This window comes from Aspergillus fischeri, genomic scaffold, assembly GCF_000149645.3.
Source record: "Aspergillus fischeri NRRL 181 1099437636245 genomic scaffold, whole genome shotgun sequence".
Lineage (NCBI taxonomy): Eukaryota > Fungi > Ascomycota > Eurotiomycetes > Eurotiales > Aspergillaceae > Aspergillus > Aspergillus fischeri.
This window is the reverse complement of record NW_001509773.1, coordinates 1,569,237-1,587,539: the sequence shown is the minus strand read 5'-3', so window position 1 is coordinate 1,587,539 and position 18,303 is coordinate 1,569,237. Positions and strand designations below refer to the sequence as shown.

At 50.9% G+C, this 18,303-nt stretch overlaps 8 protein-coding genes and 1 non-coding gene across 9 annotated transcripts, besides 3 other annotated features; 4 read left to right on the top strand and 5 right to left on the bottom strand.

Annotated features, from left to right (window-relative positions):
• Positions 1-1,019: 1,019 nt before the first annotated feature.
• On the top strand, positions 1,020-1,805 carry NFIA_106930 (uncharacterized protein; the record flags this gene model as incomplete). The annotated part of the gene is made up of 2 exons (XM_001267099.1): positions 1,020-1,365; positions 1,504-1,805. The coding sequence occupies 2 exons, from the start codon at positions 1,020-1,022 to the stop codon at positions 1,803-1,805; spliced, it is 648 nt and encodes a 215-aa protein (XP_001267100.1).
• A 1,253-nt stretch (positions 1,806-3,058) lies between these two features.
• On the top strand, positions 3,059-3,131 carry NFIA_106920. The gene has a single exon. It is a non-coding gene; the product is annotated as a tRNA-Thr (tRNA).
• A 644-nt stretch (positions 3,132-3,775) lies between these two features.
• On the top strand, positions 3,776-5,703 carry NFIA_106910 (flavin-containing monooxygenase; the record flags this gene model as incomplete). Its single annotated transcript, XM_001267098.1, has 2 exons — positions 3,776-4,409; positions 4,457-5,703. 2 exons carry the CDS (start codon positions 3,776-3,778, stop codon positions 5,701-5,703), a joined length of 1,881 nt encoding a protein of 626 aa, XP_001267099.1.
• A 69-nt stretch (positions 5,704-5,772) lies between these two features.
• NFIA_106900 (uncharacterized protein) lies at positions 5,773-6,739 on the bottom strand (the record flags this gene model as incomplete). Its single annotated transcript, XM_001267097.1, has 2 exons — positions 5,773-6,613; positions 6,681-6,739. The coding sequence occupies 2 exons, from the start codon at positions 6,737-6,739 to the stop codon at positions 5,773-5,775; spliced, it is 900 nt and encodes a 299-aa protein (XP_001267098.1).
• A 629-nt stretch (positions 6,740-7,368) lies between these two features.
• NFIA_106890 (uncharacterized protein) lies at positions 7,369-8,765 on the bottom strand (the record flags this gene model as incomplete). The annotated part of the gene is made up of 2 exons (XM_001267096.1): positions 7,369-8,712; positions 8,763-8,765. The coding sequence occupies 2 exons, from the start codon at positions 8,763-8,765 to the stop codon at positions 7,369-7,371; spliced, it is 1,347 nt and encodes a 448-aa protein (XP_001267097.1).
• Positions 8,766-11,521: 2,756 nt separating this feature from the next.
• Positions 11,522-12,107, bottom strand: NFIA_106880 (DUF1772 domain-containing protein; the record flags this gene model as incomplete). Its single annotated transcript, XM_001267095.1, has 2 exons — positions 11,522-11,979; positions 12,038-12,107. 2 exons carry the CDS (start codon positions 12,105-12,107, stop codon positions 11,522-11,524), a joined length of 528 nt encoding a protein of 175 aa, XP_001267096.1.
• A 1,767-nt stretch (positions 12,108-13,874) lies between these two features.
• Positions 13,875-13,902: a microsatellite.
• Positions 13,903-14,978: 1,076 nt separating this feature from the next.
• NFIA_106870 (WSC domain-containing protein) lies at positions 14,979-15,782 on the bottom strand (the record flags this gene model as incomplete). The annotated part of the gene is made up of 1 exon (XM_001267094.1): positions 14,979-15,782. The coding sequence occupies one exon, from the start codon at positions 15,780-15,782 to the stop codon at positions 14,979-14,981; it is 804 nt and encodes a 267-aa protein (XP_001267095.1).
• Positions 15,064-15,112: a microsatellite.
• Positions 15,081-15,112: a microsatellite.
• A 661-nt stretch (positions 15,783-16,443) lies between the features above and the next one.
• Positions 16,444-17,035, top strand: NFIA_106860 (2EXR domain-containing protein; the record flags this gene model as incomplete). The annotated part of the gene is made up of 2 exons (XM_001267093.1): positions 16,444-16,974; positions 17,003-17,035. 2 exons carry the CDS (start codon positions 16,444-16,446, stop codon positions 17,033-17,035), a joined length of 564 nt encoding a protein of 187 aa, XP_001267094.1.
• Positions 17,036-17,256: 221 nt separating this feature from the next.
• On the bottom strand, positions 17,257-18,117 carry NFIA_106850 (uncharacterized protein; the record flags this gene model as incomplete). The annotated part of the gene is made up of 1 exon (XM_001267092.1): positions 17,257-18,117. The coding sequence occupies one exon, from the start codon at positions 18,115-18,117 to the stop codon at positions 17,257-17,259; it is 861 nt and encodes a 286-aa protein (XP_001267093.1).
• Between the last annotated feature and the right edge of the window lie 186 nt (positions 18,118-18,303).

Below are 18,303 nucleotides of genomic sequence, written 5' to 3'. Positions count from 1 at the left end.
GATTTCACTTGTCCAACGACATGCGTATCACGCGGTAATAGACGTGATATTGAAACTCGGTCTAGACTGTGGAGGTTGTAGATTTCCATTTAGCGATTGACATGGCAGACCTTGGGAGAGACTGATCAGGTGAGGCAGTTGTATCCAAGGACTCATGATGCGCCTTCTTTTCTTCACGCAATCGGAATAGCGTTCCTGAAGCCTCAGAGCATGATCGCTCTCGAGCCACGGCCTAGGTCTCGGCAATAAGGCCAGCCTGCGGTTCTTGAGGGGTAGCAGCATTCAGAGCAGACTGACTTGTTTGTCTCCCTTGCGCCCTAATTAAGAAAGTTCGAGGCGGACAACAAGGCAAACATGAATTACACTTCCCTGCGCATGCAGCTAAGGGAGACGGAATATAGAGTGTCTTGCCTCCTATTGACCACCTGCCTGCATTGTCTTCTTTGGGAGGCAGGGCGCATACGGCTGAAGTCGTATTGCAAGGATTTCACTGAGCTTCAAAGTTGCAAGCTGGGCTCTCTCAAGTATCAAATCATGAGACTTCTACGGCCAAACTGAACCATGTTCTTGATGCGAACCATGAGAAACATGAGTTCCATGGCTGATCAAAAAAGTCAGATTAGCATATGCACGCGTGTTGCTGACCTCTTGACCAGGGTTGTGAGTGTCAGTGCTAGATCGATGAGCAGATGCTGATGCGGTAAATAGCAGTCATCCTTTACCTTGCTAGGGCTGTTCGACTTATGGTGAATACCAAACAATGATCCTGTGGCAACTCTTCATGACCAGATGATGATCTATTTTCGTTCTGTGGTGCTTTCGGTGGCTTAGAGTGCAGCATCAAGCTTCTAGTGCTGCGCAGACGAGGGCGTGGGGCATCATCGTAGCTGTTGGCGCATTCGACGTTGAGGTCATCGAGTATAAAATCAGCTTGAATGTCGCTAACTTCCAGGACGCCCCGTACCAGATACCTATAACTGATTAACTTGATTCTTCTCGAGAAAATCAACTCTACCAAAATGTCCACGACCTACAGTATCCAGGTGTACAACTACAGTGGCGCGCCACGCAACTATCTTCTCTTCCAGACTGTGCCTGTTCCCGATGGCCAGCCCGATGTCTATGCCAACGTCTACCAGTCATCTGGACAAATTGCGAGCGGTAATGACTCCCAGGTCACCTTCGAGATGACCGATGAGTTCTTTGCTGTGCTGGGAACGAACCCTACTCCGCTCGCCGACAAGGTCAAGGTCACTACGGGTTCCGCAGCGTCAGTCACCCTTTCTAGTGGTGAAACGCCCCCGGAGCAGCCCGGCACCCTGTGTGTTGACCACCTCGAGCGGCGAGTATCCCAGTTGGGAGAACGTCAGTCAGACTCAGAAGACCGAGCCCAATGCCTATTGCATCTCCTGTGATGGGACGTTTGACTATCCCACTGAGAGTAAGTCCTCCTCCTGATCGTTTCTGTGAGAACTGGCAGTCCAGCTAATCTACAAGATGCAGCTAATATCTTCATTGGTATGGGGGCTCGGGGTCCTTCCACCCAGGGTATCGTCCCGGTGGCGACCGTGCCCGCAAGTCCCAGCTACGACTTCTACTTTCAGCCAATCGTCAAGTATTACATTGGCACTGGTGAGTATGAGCCCGAAACCGTGGTCAACATCACGGAGATTGGACCAGTTTTGGATGTGGATTTCACCCAACTCCCCGGAACCTCGGTCACCTACACCCAGGGCCGGGACAATCATTACACCCAGGGTCCCCCGCCTGATAGCGAGGCTGCCAAAGGTCACAAGAAGAAGTAACTGACCGATTTAGAATGTGTACCCCTTCAACCGGGGTACAAACATTGGGCTCGACGGATATTCAACATATCCAAGGGCAGAACGGCAGAGGCCGGTTATGGAAGCTGCTCGCGATGGCTTTGATTGATTGCGTATAATGGAACACTCATTTAACTAGTTTTAATACTATGCTCATGGTTATTCTTAATCTAAGGAGTGATTCAGTACAGGACTCTTGAAAATAACCGAACGCTCACGCATGCAAGTGGAATGGGCAGAAGCGAACACTCAAAGCACAGGATCACCCTGCACGATTATTCAGGACAACTACACGTCATGGATAATTATGATGTGCTCCATGCACTACTAAACTAAGCTAGTTAGAAGCCAAAAATATCACTCGTCTAAGCCAGGCCAGCTCCTCCGGGGCGAGTTCAGAAAAGGAAGCGAATCGGGTTGCGCACTGCGTGGGTTGGTCTTGTGCATTGGGGCGAGACGCTTCTGTCAACCATGAAATAGAGACAGCAGGCCCTGAGCCCAATTTGAGCCCTGTCTTGCTGGAACTTGTCTTGGACTGCGGTTAGTGCGGCAGAGTTAATGCTTGCGGGACAAGGGGAATGTAGAAGCAAGGTTTGCAGAGGCAGGGTGATGGCTTTATGCGGACAGGGCGTAGGGCACGTGGCCATCAACTGAGACAGGGCGCAGGGCTGAGACAGAAAGCAGCAAGAAATTTAGTATGTTATGTCTGGGTACGCCACATTTAAATACACTAAAAATGCATGATGCTTACATGTAATAAGCCTAGAGGTATATGGCTAGTTAGTTATGGGTCAGGCCCGTGGCGATGAGTATGAGATAATGTATTTGCTTAGTTTGGGTACACTAATGCTCCGTAGACTATTTGAATGGGGTTATTGTAATTGCTACCTTGGGTGTTCTCAAACATTAGTATTAGTATTTTCACCTTTTGGCCACACTGTGTTAATTTACTGCATGCGTCTGCTTTGCTTAAATATCACTAGATCACAAATATATATATCCCTTCGCGATGCGCACAAAGGAGATATTAATCAGAACTTGGATTGAACACAGGGATCGGATAAATAGGTCGGGTCTATGCATTTATAGCAGTATCACAGTCTAAAGAACTCTGCTCCTGTATACAAGAACTGAAGACAATTCATATGAGGAGATATGTCAACACTCATATCGACATTCTGATGGAGTAAATTCAGGCTCATAAAGTCTTACACAGACCCATACAATATCTACCAGCTCGCATAGCTCAGTTGGTAGAGCGCATGACTAGTAATCATGAGGTCAGCGGTTCAAATCCGCTTGTGAGCATTTCTTTTTAGTTTTTGGGGATATAGTCTCCGCATCGATCCACTTTAGACCGCTTCGACGATTAATCAGGAAGCGTCCTCGCTCGAGATCGTCTGACGTGTCTTCTGGCTAGTATCTACGACATGCACGACCGCCAGGACTTCCCTCCAAATTCATACAAATGATGTCCCCTCACGTAACCCCGCAGATGCCCCATCATATGAGCTGATTCTCAACGCATTAGCTAGTTAGCTGTCATGGAAATGCTGCAATTGCTGTCCGTACAAGTTCAATGCATACAGCATGACCAATTGAACGTGTAGTTCAATTGAATTGCGGGAACAAATTCAGCACATGCATATATCTCATGCAATGATCTCCACTGTATAGCACGCCAGAACCAGGCTTCGTCCAATAGAACTGGCTAAGGACTGCTGTGATACAAATACGTGTCGTCAGTCATCTCATCTCCTTTCAAGAGGTATTCGACATTGCCCAGACAGCGTTGAAGCCTAGGGAGCGTGTGTTTTTTCCATTTTGGGGATTGACGTTACCCCGCAATTTCTGATTACTCACTGTCGATCTTAAGTCTTAAGGAGCAATTGCTCGAGTCGATATCGATCCATTGTCTCTTGTCTACTCCTCTTCTACCCGATACTGACAAAATGACTGTCCCCATCACTGATCACCCCTCCAAGGATCGAATTGAACCCGGCTCTTTCAATGTCCCCGTTGGGAAGTTCCCCCAAACTGCCTCCTCCACATCTGTCGATGCAGCCAAGGTCGCTTCAGAGGCGATTGATCGGTTGAATAGTGCTCTAAAGCAGAAGAACTACAAGGCCGTCTCAGATATATTTCTTGAGGACGCCTACTGGCGGGACCATTTAGGTCTGTCGTGGGATTACCGGACCATCAAAGGCAGAGAGAACATCGCCAGCTTCCTCGAGCATTCCGCACGGCTGGCCCAGATTGATATTGACCAGTCATCGCCCTTCCGTGCGCCTCATGTCGGCCCAATTGATGCGTTCGGTGATGTCACCGGTGTGGAGTTCTTCACTACTTTCGCAAACGATGTAGGGGGTGGAAGGGGCGTGGTCCGCATGGCGGAGAAGGACGGCGTCTGGAAAATCTTCACTATCTTCACGGCCCTCCAGGAGCTCAAGGGGCATGAGGAGGCTGTGAACACCGGTCGACCACTGGGTGTGCAGCACGGAGCGCAATTAGGCAGAAAAAACTGGCAGGATAGACGGAGCTCGGACTTGGAATTTGAGGAAAAGAACCCAGTTGTCCTGGTCGTTGGTACGTCACCGTCTCTCATTGACGAGCGTTTGATGCTAACTTGACAGGTGCCGGTCAATCCGGACTCACGGTTGCCGCTCGTCTCAAGATGCTCGATGTTGACACATTGGTCATTGATGAGGAGGACCGCATTGGAGACAATTGGCGGCGGAGATATCACCAACTCGTGCTGCATGACCCCGTGTGGTTCGATCATATGCCGTACTTGCCCTTCCCTTCGAGTTGGCCTGTCTTCACCCCGAAGGACAAGCTAGCCGAGTTCTTCGAAGCGTATGCCAAGCTTCTTGAACTCAACGTGTGGACGCGGACGAAGCTCAAATCATCTTCGTGGAGCGATGATAAAAAGCAGTGGACGGTCGTTCTTGAAAGACGACGAGACGACGGCTCGGTCGAGAGCCGTACCCTTCATCCACAGCACGTCATCCAAGCTACCGGCCATTCCGGAAAAAAGAGTCTACCCCGGTTCAAGGGGATGGAGTCGTTCAAGGGTGATCGTCTCTGCCACAGCTCCGATTTTACCGAAGCGAATCCCGCTTCCAAGGGCAAGAAAGCGGTGGTCGTCGGATCAGGTAACTCTGGCCACGACATTGCGCAGGACTTTTACGAAAAAGGATACGACGTCACGATAGTGCAACGGAGCACCACATGTGTGATTTCATCCGAATCGATTGTCGAGATCGGGCTCAAGGGCCTCTACGAGGAGGGCGCCCCCCCGACCGAAGACTCGGACCTGTACCTGTGGAGCATCCCTAGCGAGCTGTTCAAGGCGCAGCAGATCAAGTTGACTGCCGCTCAGAATCAACGCGATGCCGCGATCCTCCAAGCATTGGACAAGGCCGGTTTCAAGATCGATATGGGCTCGGACAACGCCGGTCTCCTGATGAAGTACCTGTCGCGGGGCGGCGGCTACTACATCAACGTGGGCGGCAGCCAGCTCATCGCGGACGGCAAGATAAAGGTCAAGCAGGGCCAGGAGATCACCGAGGTCCTCCCTCACGGACTTCAGTTCGCAGATGGCACGCAGCTGGAGGCGGACGAGATCGTCTTTGCGACCGGCTACCAGAACATGAAGACGCAAGCGCGGGCCATCTTCGGTGACGAAGTCGCCGATCCCATCGATAGCGTCTGGGGATTCAATGAGGAAGGCGAGATGCGCACGATCTGGCGGCAGAGCGGTCATCCCGGATTCTGGTTTATGGGCGGCAACCTGGCGCTCTGCCGGTACTATTCGCGGTTGTTGGCCTTGCAGATCAAGGCCCTGGTGGAAGGCATCACCATCTATGGAGCGAAGTAGACGCATAGATTCAGTGGAAGACATCTCAATATGACCGTCATAATCATTAATGTGCACTGTTTCTCTACCTCAACCCAGCCACCCCTCCTGCGCCGCAACCCAAACCCCCGTCGACAGAACCATAGTATTAACAGCCGTCCTGAACTGCCCCTCTGACAGTTCAGACTCATCCGTAGACGAGCCCACACACTCCTGAAGCCCCTCAAGCGGCAGCCGCTCCCAACATCCAACCTCAAACCCCTTTTTCGTAAGCGATGCCACCCGCGCCCCCCGCCGCGTCCTCATGTCCACAATCCCCAGCACGAATCTGCTGTCCGCTCCGGGCCCCGGCGCCCGATCCGTCGACGACGAAGAAAACGACCTACTCCTTTCTTTCTCCCCCCGCCTCTTCCACTCCAACACGTACACTCCGGCCTCATCCCGTCCCTGAAACCGATACCCGCCCCCGGCCGTCACACTCGCGGACCACGTGCGCCCTGTCAGCGGGAAATGCACCTCCACCTCCGCCTGCGCTGGCTCCGGCCCCTCCTTTTTCGCTTTTGTTTTCTGTGCGGGTGGGTGGTAGATCACCCCGACGACTGCTTCATGGCTGGCATCCGCCTCTGCCTCTGAGCCTGGATTGTGATTGTGGTTCTCGCCAGATAACGAGGCGTATGCCTCGCTCTGGGTAATATACATATCCCCCGCATGGAGCTTGGGAAAAGTCGCGCACGGCCGGGCCGCAAAGCGCGAAGGTTGCCAGACTTCGAGGACGGGGAGAGGCCGATTAGATTTCGGGGAGAGGTGTTGGATTTGGAGGAGGAGTTTGGGGGTGAGGCGGAGGCGTTGGGTTGGTTTTGGGGGTGGGTGCGCGAGGGGAAACACTGATTGTTCTTTTGAGTGTTTGGGGTTATTCTGGCGCGGTGGGATGCTATCCTCGTTACTCCGTATTAGTGGTCTATTTATATTCAACGCCATATGGATTGTGCTGCTCATACCTGGTTATGCTCTCTGTGTCGCTGCCGCTCCTGCTGGGGGCGGGGGAGATAGTGTCCATTTTGTAGACTGTGTACAGACACGTCGAATGAACCGAATGTAGCGCAAGAATAAAGGCTTGATTGAGGGTAAATCTATATCTATTAGATTGATGAGCAGTGCTGATGCTAAGCTTACAGCAAGGCTGCAAGTGCTTACGCCTATTTATACATGAACAAAAGTAACACGGTCCAACGCAACACATTCCCTATGTGGAACAAATCGTATTCGTATCTAAGCTGTTCAGACAAACGGATACACGGACACCACAGGCTAAGCTAATCAGACTAGAACCGCACCATTTAGAGACTGGCTGCTACGAGTACGAGCGGAGCCAAACTTGGCAGTTGAAGGGAGAGGGGCTATAGCATCGGTTCATCCCGATCATCGAATTCTTCTGCCTGATTATGCTCGAGGATGATTCGTCTTTGAGGAAATCAAGCTTAATTATTTTTGGCATCTATTAATTAATTGCCTTGGGAGTTCGACAGCTGCGAGATTCATCAAGGCCCAATCGAAAAAGTGGGTAAACGAGTACGAGCCCACCGCCAAGTCAAACGGGTGATTCAGGGAGACGGACGGACAAGCCGTGATGCTAAATTTGACTACCGGAAATGATTAAGGTAAATAGAAATCAGCAAGGCTCGCAATTCACAAGGCACCCCAGCGATCATCCACTTGTCGGAGATGTTCAAATTCGTCGGCCCACCCATCATGCATAGCCTCAATTGTGATACCACGATCTTTTGCAACGGCGTACAGCCGGTCGCAAGCAGCTCGAGCTTCCCGGAGAACCGCTTCTGGCGCCTGGACCTCTTTCTTCCCATTCTTGTCACCCTCATAATGCAGGTCGAGAACGAATCCCAGCTTCTTCAGCTCGGGGAGATACTCCTTCGAGGCAAAAGACTCTATCCACTTCTCCCACTTCTCTGACTGACACAGGGATGCGGGACCCCGAAAGTAGAGGGCCGACAAATTCGGCGGTAGCTTTGTATACAGGTTTGGCAAATACTGCTCATCCTCGAAAATATCGCCCACGCTCAACCGCAGCGTCCGCAGATTCAGCAGATGCGGAAGCACACTCACAAACATACTCTCCCTCGCAAACTGGAAATCCAGCCCATGCGTCGAGCGCAGCGTCAGCGTCTGCAGATTATCAACCACATGAGGCAACGCCACCGCCATCCGGCAGAACGCATCCAGCGCATCGTTCTCGACAATCTCCAGCGTGTCCGTGGTGACTTGCGCAGGGGGCCGGTTCGCCGACTCCACCTGCGGGTTGGGCTTGGAGTACTTGTCTGTCATCCACTGCGCCACCAGTTCTGGGATATACGTCACCTCGATCTTTCGCTCCGCGGGTGTCCCCTCATCTACTGTGAGATATCGCGGCGTTGCGTCGCCGCGATCGATGGCTTCGCGATTCGTGCGCTGCAGTTCTGCGTTTGTGGGACCCTCGAATCTTAGACCGGAGGTGAAGATCAGAGCGAGATGTTTTACGCGGCCTTGCAGGATGAAGGGTGTCTGGATGACCTCGCCCGCGGCGGAGCTGACCTCCAGCCGTTCGAGGGGCCAGTGCAGGGGCATTTCTTTATCGTTGAGGCCCTCGTCGTACCCGCTGTTCATTTCCAGGTCGCGGATGTTGATAAAGTGCTCGCTGAGGATTGACCATTCCTTGTCTGAGGGGGTGTTTTCCTCGATGCGTAGAGAGCTGGTGTCCTGGGGGATGCTCTTGAGTTGGGAGATGAGGTTGGCTTTGTGGTTGTCCTGGTCCTCGCTGCTCGGCCCTTGTACCCGCACTGTGGGTGTTGAGGATCCGCTGAGATTTGGACCGTTCTGAGTAGCATCTACCGTAGCGGCGCGTAGTTGCGTTAAAGCAGGCCATTGTCTAGGCTGGCCACTGGGTTTCCTAAATGGGACCCCAATTTGTTGGGTTGTCCTGCTGGAAGGAAGTGACCAAAATCGCCCCTTGAGGCAGGTGGATAGGTAATGACTGCGCTATTCTGGTCAGCTTTAATTCTAATTACGAGCGGCCATTGTCAACTCACCATGTTGATTCTGTAGTAAGCAAGGGATGAGTCGATGACGAAGTGTTGGAGTGTCGTCCAATTTCAATCTCGCCTTATCAGCTCACCCTTATCGCTTATCTTATCATTGTTTGTTTGCTCTGTTTGTTGTCCATGAGTGTTTCGTGCCTGAGGCGGCCTGGATTTTGCAACCAGGGATTATCATCAACTTGATCAACTCCATTCACTCCCTCAGCCTTGGATATGATAATCATATCCTTAGTGACGACTTTCTATGCCAATTGCCAACACAGAATGATTGAGCCTTACAGATGAGGACATTGACCTAAGATTAGCAGACAGGGCTCCATGGAAGACTATCCACTTCTTTGACAAAAGCCTGCGTCTTAGTCTACTAGACACGACTTGCATGAGAATAGTACAAGGCTCTGGAACCTAAACAATCTTTACAGCTCTTTGGTGCATTCACAGAGTAGGACTTATCATGCTTTGATGAGCTGCTGACATTCACCAGACTCAGCTTTCTGTCATTGTTGATATAAGGATATAAACCTGCCGCTGCCCACAGCCTTTGCTTCATCATCCAAATCAAAATGTCGTCTTCAGCTGAGGTAGCTGCCAGGACGCCGGAGCGGCTCTATAATGCAACTGCAACTCCCATGAAGATGAATTCATCAAACATATTTCTGATACCATTTCAAGTTTGAACCGTCCTGAAGAGATTGTACAAGCAGGACGTCAAACTCCGAAGGGAGTCTTCCTCCTCTCCCTCTGGGCCCGGGGCACCCAGCTCGTACTCCTCAAGTTGTTACATTATCGTTCCTCTTCTTTATTTTTATTTGCTTTCCTCAAAAGCACAATTGGCGGGCGGCGGCGCTCTGCCGCGTGGTGCCCCCCCTGCGTCGGCCCCAGCGCCCCTGGCCCGCACTCCGAACCCCCCGTTTGTCTCCGCGCCCGGCTCCCCGATGGCCGCGGCTGCCCCTGCGGGCTTCTGGCGTCGTGCACTCCAGTTTTTCACTGGGTGAGTAGGGTCTGCGTTCTCCTGGCTATACCAGTGTTGGGCTAACTGTGTCATATAGAGTGTGATTGCTCCCCCCCCCCGGGGGTAGAGCCGTTTTGTTTTTTGTTCCGTTTGCGCCACGTGCGCGGCCTTTGGGCCTTTACTGCGACCAGCGCGGGACGCAGCACGTCCACGACCAGGGGGGCGTCCTGGTCGGCGTCGTCATACCGGCCGCCCTGCCAGCGCCGCCGCCCCCGCCTCCGCCTGCCGCCTTGCTGCCTGCCCCCGCCCTCGGTCCGCGCCGCGCTCCCGCCGAGGAGCACTGTTTTGCTAGATACTTAGTGTCGCTTAAAGAAACCGTATTGACTCTCGGGTTTCTTTCTTCAAAAATTTTTTTGAAGAAGACATGGAACCAATTGTGATCTTCATTGCGCGTGCTTCCACGCAATGGCATCCCTCATGGCCAGTCTGTCACGTCGAGTAGGGATTCGTGTTTATACTGGCGGATTGACGGCCCTTCATCGATTTTGAGGTCAAGGACAGGCAGATTCTTCCTCGGCGAACCCCAACAAATCTCATGTATAGAGACTATTTGTTGAAGCAAAAGCTGTAGACAAGAGCTAGAAATCTTTGGAATTGGTAAGCCGGGCTATTTCATTGCTTGTTCTCAGCTAACCCTTCAGGAGAAAATACAACGCTGAGACGAGCACATGAGGCTTCGAATGACAGCAACTAAGCACCGGTTCCAATGACATTTCCACTTCGCTCCGACGGGCCCCGGACATTACCCTGACGATCTTCTGGACTATGCTTGCGGACAAATTGTAGTCCTGAGAACTGACCCTTACCGTGGCATGGACATCCAAGAAGTGCTGATGCAGGTCGGCCTCACGCAGCAGATCCAATCAGCTTTGCAGCGGTATGAGCGGTCTGTCAAATGAGCATCCGACACAATCTTTTGTTTGATACCTCTTAGATTGAGGTCTCGATTATGGGCAGAATGCAGAGAAGAGCTGCCCTCTCGCATGACATCCGAACCATCATTGTGTTTCCTCAACACCAAAGAAAGGTCCACGAGAATTTCATAAGCAGCATTCTGGGAGGCTCTATGCCTCGTCCGATCATGACGCGTGGGCCAACTAACTACCGTTCTACTATTCATCACTTCTAAATATATGTTGCCAGATGGCCGGTGACTCGACTGTACAGCTGGTCTATGGCATCTCCGATTGAACACTTTCAAATTTGACTACAGCGAGCGTTACGCATACTTCAGACTTATAAACTCGCTGGGTGGACACCTTGTAATCCGTCGAATGCCGACGCTGCACTATCCACCCTCAACTATCTCTGTGCAAAGACAGACGACAACCCACTCACCGTATCCATCTAATGACGACGACTCAGAGAAGTTCAAAGAGGAAACCGCTCATCTTCGTCTTCGGGACAGCGATGGTCACCTCGTCCCATGCAGCTAGCGACAAAACACAGTCGGGGACGTCATAAGCAGAAGGATTTAGAGGTTCACTCCCTGTCTGGAGGATGAGAATGAAATCGTAGCTTTAGTGAAGAATGTGGGAGCAACTCCAACCTGTCTCATCGAGGGACATATTTCTAGTCTTCATTCACATACAATCGCCTCGGGTAGAAAGAGAAGATAATCCTTCAATAAATTCACCACTTGGAATCAAGGACAGCACAACGCCACGGGCGCCAACGACAAACTCCAATACTTAGCATAACAGACCTCACTCATAATACAATACAAGCAGACCTAAGATCAAGGAATCGCAGCCAGCGCCGCAACCACCGCCCCAACCAAAGGAAACACGCCCCTCACAGCATTCAACACCCCCCATCTCTCCAAAAGCGACTCGACCTCCGTCCTCGTCGCCTCAATCTCATCCTTAGACTCCACCTTCGCCTCCAGCGACCGATTCGTCCCCATCATAAACGCAAGCGTAAACGGAACAATCCCCACGGTCAACACCCCCGAAACAGCATACAGGAAACTACTATTCGGCGCTGCAACTAGCGACAACGCCGTTCCATCACGGACAGACCAGGCCAGGTAGAAGAAGACTGCGGTGGTGGCGGCCGCAACGGGCGGGTTCTGCATCTTGCCGGCGTTGTAGATGTTGGCCCAGAGTTTGGCGGCGGCGGAGGGGGTGACTTGTTTTTCGTGGAGGGATTGGAGGAGGGCAGGGGTGGATATGAGGCTTAGGGAGAATATGTTGCCTGTTTATGTTAGTTTCAGTGTTTGGTATGTTATGTTGAGGGTGGGGGATGGAAGGACCTGAGAGCCAGGCGGCGCCTGTCAAGCCTAGGACTTGGGCTGCGCGGAATGCGGTTGGAAATTCGCTCATTGTGACCACTGTAGTTGTAGCTTTTCAGTATAGAGGATGGGGAGTCGTGGTATGGGTTGATGTCGATGGATGGATAGGAGCGGTCTTATAAGGAGACGGGGTTATGACGACATTTACTTAATGAATTTGACTTTGGATTGGTCATGAGACCGGTGCATTTGAAACCACTAACAGATGATCTTTTAGAAGTATTGCAGGCTCCTGCAATATTAAGCCTGCCGATAGTAGGATCATGCCATTCCTTATTCTAGGGTACTTTGGATTCTGCACTGTCGGCTTTTGCGGGCTTTGGAGTCCGAGTGTGGATCCAGAGGCCAACAACAAGCACATACGTATCATGAGTCACGATAACTAGATATAGAAGTGATTTAGAGGTGTATGTCTAGCAGATTAGCTACCGCTAGAATACTGAGTTTATCAGATTGCGTGGAAAGTCTCAGCTTCCGCAATTCCTCCCTGTTGCTGTCGTAGAGCGAATTCGAGGCTTTCCTGATCATTGGTGACCGTGAGCAACTAATCTATCACTCTGAAAGAGTCTTCTGCGTCTTCATGATGTGTAATTCCGTCTCATAATGCCCGAAGGCTAGCTGAATGTAACAGGCCAGGCATCGCGCTTAGAAGATATGACCTAGGTCTCTTTGAATAATAACCAGGCTTGTTGAAGGAAAATACACCTTAATATCAATGGATGAAACAAGCCAGGTTGGTCACACTTGGCAAAGCTTGTTTTCGTCAAAGACTGGCTAGCATTAGTACAACGTCATCTCATCCTCTGCATTTCGGACGGAGCCAGAGCCCGAAATGATCAGGCCCGGGGACATGAAAGATGGGCCAAGCAGCTGTGCTTTTCTGAGGTTTGCCTTTGGTCTTCTTGCCTCCGTGACTGTTTCCAAAAGAAGGCTAGCAGTTTCCACCCGTAAAGCACGTCGTATGGGTGAATTTGCACCAGCTCTGCCTAAGATTGGCGCGTGGGAATAGGGATGTTTGCACGCATGAGCTTCACAATATACCACAGCATGGTGATTTCAGCAAGCTGATAAGGCTTGATGGCAAAGACCCTACCCTGGGCGCAGTTGCGGCTGTGATGGCCGTCGTTCTTTCGGTAATTGGTGTATCTGGTAGTAATGTCTTTGGTGGCAGCATCATTGTTGGAGATCCCCCACAGCTGAATCTGCGAGTCCGAAGCAAGCCGCAACGTCGGAGTTTTCAAAGACCTCCTAGGCAATAGCCACAGCCTTTGTCAGTTCTGCGCTTTGTTGGTCCTCGAAAGAGTTGTCCGTTCTCTCCCCATCTGTTTGGTCCTGCTTTGCCTTGTCAAGTGCCTTCTGGTCCTTTGCAATGTTGTTGACAGCTTCATCTACTTTCAACCATATGTTCCGATATTCTCCAGTTCTCTTGAACTTCGCAAAGCCTTTGATCGTCTCCAGTCCCACTTCATATAAACCAGGAGAATCGGGTCTCCAGCGCTTTCCACCTTCTCGATTGCCTGCGTGACTTCTGAGATGGCTTCGTTGAGGCGGAGCCTGTATGTTAGCTTGTCGGGCACTCAAGCTTAGGGCTCTACTGCCTTAGCGTGTGGTTGAGATGTGATCGTCGCGTCAATTTATGTTGAGTGAGTGAGTGACTGATAAAGAATTCAGTATCAGAGATTCGCCTTCTGGAAGTCGTATAGACCGTGATACCCTGGGCAGAGCACAGCTCTGAAGGAGAGTCTGCCAGTTTGTTCAGCCCATCTCAAGTGTTTGCTACATTCTCTCAAATTTGGAGAACAACAACAATAACAATAACAATAACATAATAAAATCCTCATTTCCTGGTACACACCCGATGATAGGGAATAGTTGCCATTCATTTCCCACTTCAGGTTGGGTTAGGATGGTGCTCTGTCCAAGTCACACACATGGTATCAAACTAGCGATGAACTAGGATAGCACAGGTAAGTACAATGCTACTGCAGAGACGTACAAAACGTTGCCAAGGCTTGAGGCATTTTTCTCTTGTGTTATAGTGGCTTGGCTCCAGAGGCTGATTTCCTGCCTATTGAGTGAGTTTTATGGATAGCACATGACAGACTTAGATCGCAGTGATAACTGGCTGTGAGCCAAATAATTGCCAAGAATGATACCTTGCAGACTGTTACATTGGTTAGAGGCTACTCCATATTAGGGAAGAGAAGCAAGAAATAAAGATGCTGTTCAGTGGGCTTGTCTGCACCAGTTGAGCTGGGGCTTGGCATCTACTTTGTACCGGGACAAAAGCCGAAACTAACGGCGTGACTTTGCAAGCTAAGCATTAGTCTTGAGCTCAACATTGCCCTGGTGCTGCCTGTTTAATACTAGTCTAAGATGCAAAGGACTGCTAGCCAGGGGCCTCAGCGCATGTTCATCCTCTAGCCCTTGGCCCCGAGGCTTGGTACTTGGCGTTAGAACAGTAGTCTGCAGTCTCCACTGGTCAGCGGACTGTCTCAACTTTAACTGCGTTTATGATAGATGTGCAGATATTTCCCCCTGAACAAAGCATACTAACTTGTATAAGCGAGAGGTTCGCTTGGCTACAGCCTAGCCAAGTACATACTTATCTCCTAGGATTGATAGGCCAAGTTCTGGACGAGAGGAGATGCCAATCATCTCGTGCACGTTGTGGAGGCGACAATAGTGTGTCTGATCCAGGTTATTCAACGGACTAGGGGCTGATTCAAGTAGCCAAAGGACGTGTAGGAAATTGGATCTGTTCATGCCAGTCCATCTGTTCATGCAGTTTAGGCTTCGTTGGCTGGACAATACGGGTATTCTATTTTTCTTCTCCTGCGGTTGTACATACAGAGTTCCCGAGACCATACCCAGATAACCCAAGGTCGGTAGTAAAATACACTTAAAATAGTGCAAAGTTCCTCATCGCCCCAGACTTGGCAGGGTCGTCGTTAGCACCATTTCCACTATCGCCACTGGTACCAGGGGTAGGAGTACTGGTACTAGTAGTAGGAGTAGTAGTAGTAGTAGTAGTAGGTTTGTGCACTGGTTCATCTTCATCAGCCGTGACGGGCTCAAAGACGTTGACGGACTCCTTGCCGCCGCAGATCTCGTTCTTGTCACCGGTGCAGGGCAGGTTACAGTCGGTCTGGTTACGAGCGTGCTCGCCAGCGACGAAGGGACTGCACCAGCACTCGTTACCGGCCTTGACCCCTGCAAATGTAAGCGCCGCGAGGTAGCAGGCATTCTGGCACTTGGCGATCGTCAGCACGGGGTTGCCACCCTCCTTGCTCACGCGCGTCTGGAGAAGCGGCAGCAGCTTGGGGTCGTCGAAGTAGCAGCCCAAAGGAGTCCATGCCGTTGGAGAAGGGCCCAGGGTGGGTTGGGTGGTGGTAGGAGTGCTTGCTGGCCTGGATGTTGTGGTTGTCTTGGTTGAATTGTCCAGTCTCTCCTGGGTTACGATGCAGTAGGATTGATATCTCCACGGCTCGCAGTCGAGACTGACCGAAGGGTTCCATTCGGTGAATTGCTCAGGCGTGATGCCCCAGTAGTTTCTGGCTTCCTCGCATGTAAGACCTTCGTCATTGTCATACCACTCGACGCAGGAGGCGATTGTGTCAGGGTCCCATTGCAATCCTGGAGTTTGGCTGCCGGCGCAAAAGCGCAGGCCGACCAGCGACACAATCGAGAGGAAGGTAGACTTCATGGCAGACGGAGTAAATGGTGACAAACGTGAGAAGATGGAGAATAGGTTAAATGAGCTGTGGGAGGGGAGAGACAGGGCGAGATACTGTCCTTCGGGTGGGGAGGGAGGAGAGAAAATGGTTTTGGGAAAAGCTCAACCATGAAATTTAATAACAAAACAATAAAAAAGTATTAACCCGTTATTGATCTTTTGGTTTTTGGTCGACTGACTCGACTCTGCCCGAGCCCAGGTCTTTGCCTTGAGCAGTTGAACTAGTGGGTTTGTCGGAGTACTCCGTTCTGTCTGCTCATGACAACTACAGCACATGCAGTTCGATACATTCCAGACTGGATCATTATGTCTCAGTATTGTCGCAATCGGTGCAGTCAAAGGCACTGCCTATCCTACACTCCTTTGCCATCTATGCGTACACGCAGACACGCTAGAAAAGGGCGCTAAATAGCACTACTACTCCGTCGTCTACTACCCTTATTCTGTCCGCGTCCATTCCTCATCTTCCACCAACGCCTCTGGTCAACCTTTCAAAATTGTCTGTCGCTCTCCCTACCTGTTAACGTTGCATTTCTCTGCCTCCCAAGACGCCAAGCGGCACGCTATCAGCTGAACCGCCCCCAGCCCCCACTGAAAAGTTCCGTCGCTGAACTCGCCACCACAGCGCAGTATGGCCGCGTTCCGCCTTTTTCCTCATCTCCCCTTTGAGCTTCGCTCTCGGATCTGGGAGTTGACAGTCGAGCCACGCACTGTTGAGGTCCGTGTTAAGAAAGATAACGGATTATGGGGCAAGATTCTGCATGTAACCTCATCAACACCAGTGCCTGCGGTCCTTCAGGTCTGCCATGAATCCCGAAACCAGGGGCTGTACCAACAGGCCTTCAAGTTCCCCTCAGGGGTTGAGCCGCGGTATGTCTGGGTGAACTTTGAGATTGACATGATCTCAATTGGAGATACCTATTTCGACACAATTGAACCGGCTGAACGACAGCTGATTCGCCGGCTTACTATTCAGCGCGAGAATACAGACTCCTTTTTCCACTCTGAGTCCCAGGAGCTACATTTGTATTTTAATCTAGAGGAAATGCATGTTATCTGCGAGGATGGCCTGCTGGCATGGCAGGACGCCTGGGAGTATGTTTACTGGCCATGCCCAAAAGAGAATATAAGGTTCATTGACAAGGAGACTGGGCAGATTGCGGTTGGCGAGGACCTGGATAGGATGGCAGATGAATGGATGGCAACTTGGTGATCCTAAATAATTATTTATGCCCTTGTCTTATAGTTTGTGGAACTTGCTGTATTCCGTGGCTCAATATTCAAGAAAAGGTGTCTCAAGATACTTATATCTCAGAAGTCGCTACACACCAGCTTCACAGTTAATTTCCCTCACCAGATTAGGTACATAGTGCAACCTCAATACATAGCTTTCTCTCCTTTTCCTATCATTGGCTTCAACCATATCAGACGGCCAGTCTCCTCACTACTTTCGGCACGACCGCGCCTGGTCTCCGATCCGTTTATACGTCTTGAAGACCGCATAGTGGTCACCGGCTGATTTATCGTTCGTATACCAGCGAGTGCGAACGTCTCTGATGAGTTTGTCAACATCCTTGATGCCTTTGGTCTTGGCCGCATCAGCAGTGGCCTTCCAGTCGACGGTCTCCCATTGCGTCGTGGGGTTCGAAATGGGGTTGTCGCCCAAATTCATCAACTTGATCTCCATCCCGTTTGGCTTCCCCAACTTGGCTTCGACCTCTTTGATGAGAAATGGACCGTGATCCCCCGCCCGCGCGATGTTGATCTTCTCCAGACTGGCATCGAATCCGTCCCACAGGTTCTTGTTTGCGTCGGTCTTGTGGCGCCATGCGTCGTTGACCACTTTGCCGAGTTTCAAAGTGTAGTCGTTAAAGTTGCTGTCCGCGCCTTTCATGGCCTTGTAGGGTGGGAAGTTGGTCACTTTTTTGTTTGGCGGGGTCGTGTATTGCTTGTAGAGCGCCTTCGCCGTCTCTTGGATATCAGGCGTTGCCGTATTCTGATCTGCCCCGGGAGGGCCGACCAGTTTGTCAGTGGGACGTGATTTCCCCAGGCTGGCCATGAGTTCATTGAAGTTGCATCTGCCGCCGCCTTTGCCCTTGCACGCTACCCAGTCATTATTCACGCAACTATTGCTTTTGTCGTCCCATTTCTTGCACCGGAAGCCCAGGGTTTGGTCCTTGGGGTCGTTGAGCCCGTCGATTTGGTAGGCGTAAAACAACAACACGCGCTCAAGGCATCCCTGATATCCTCCGGCCCAGACACTCGCGACAATATACGCAAGCGCAAGGAAGAATGATGTCCGCATAACGAGCAAACAAGGACATAGAGATTAAGATAGACAACAGGAAGTCGTATACACTGAGCAATACAGAGCAAAGACGAGGGGAAGGAACCGAGGATAAATGGATCTGAATTTCCTTTTTTCTTTTTTGCTTGTCAACCTTTATTTTATTCTTATATTATGTATTTATCTATTTAATTTGATTTAATT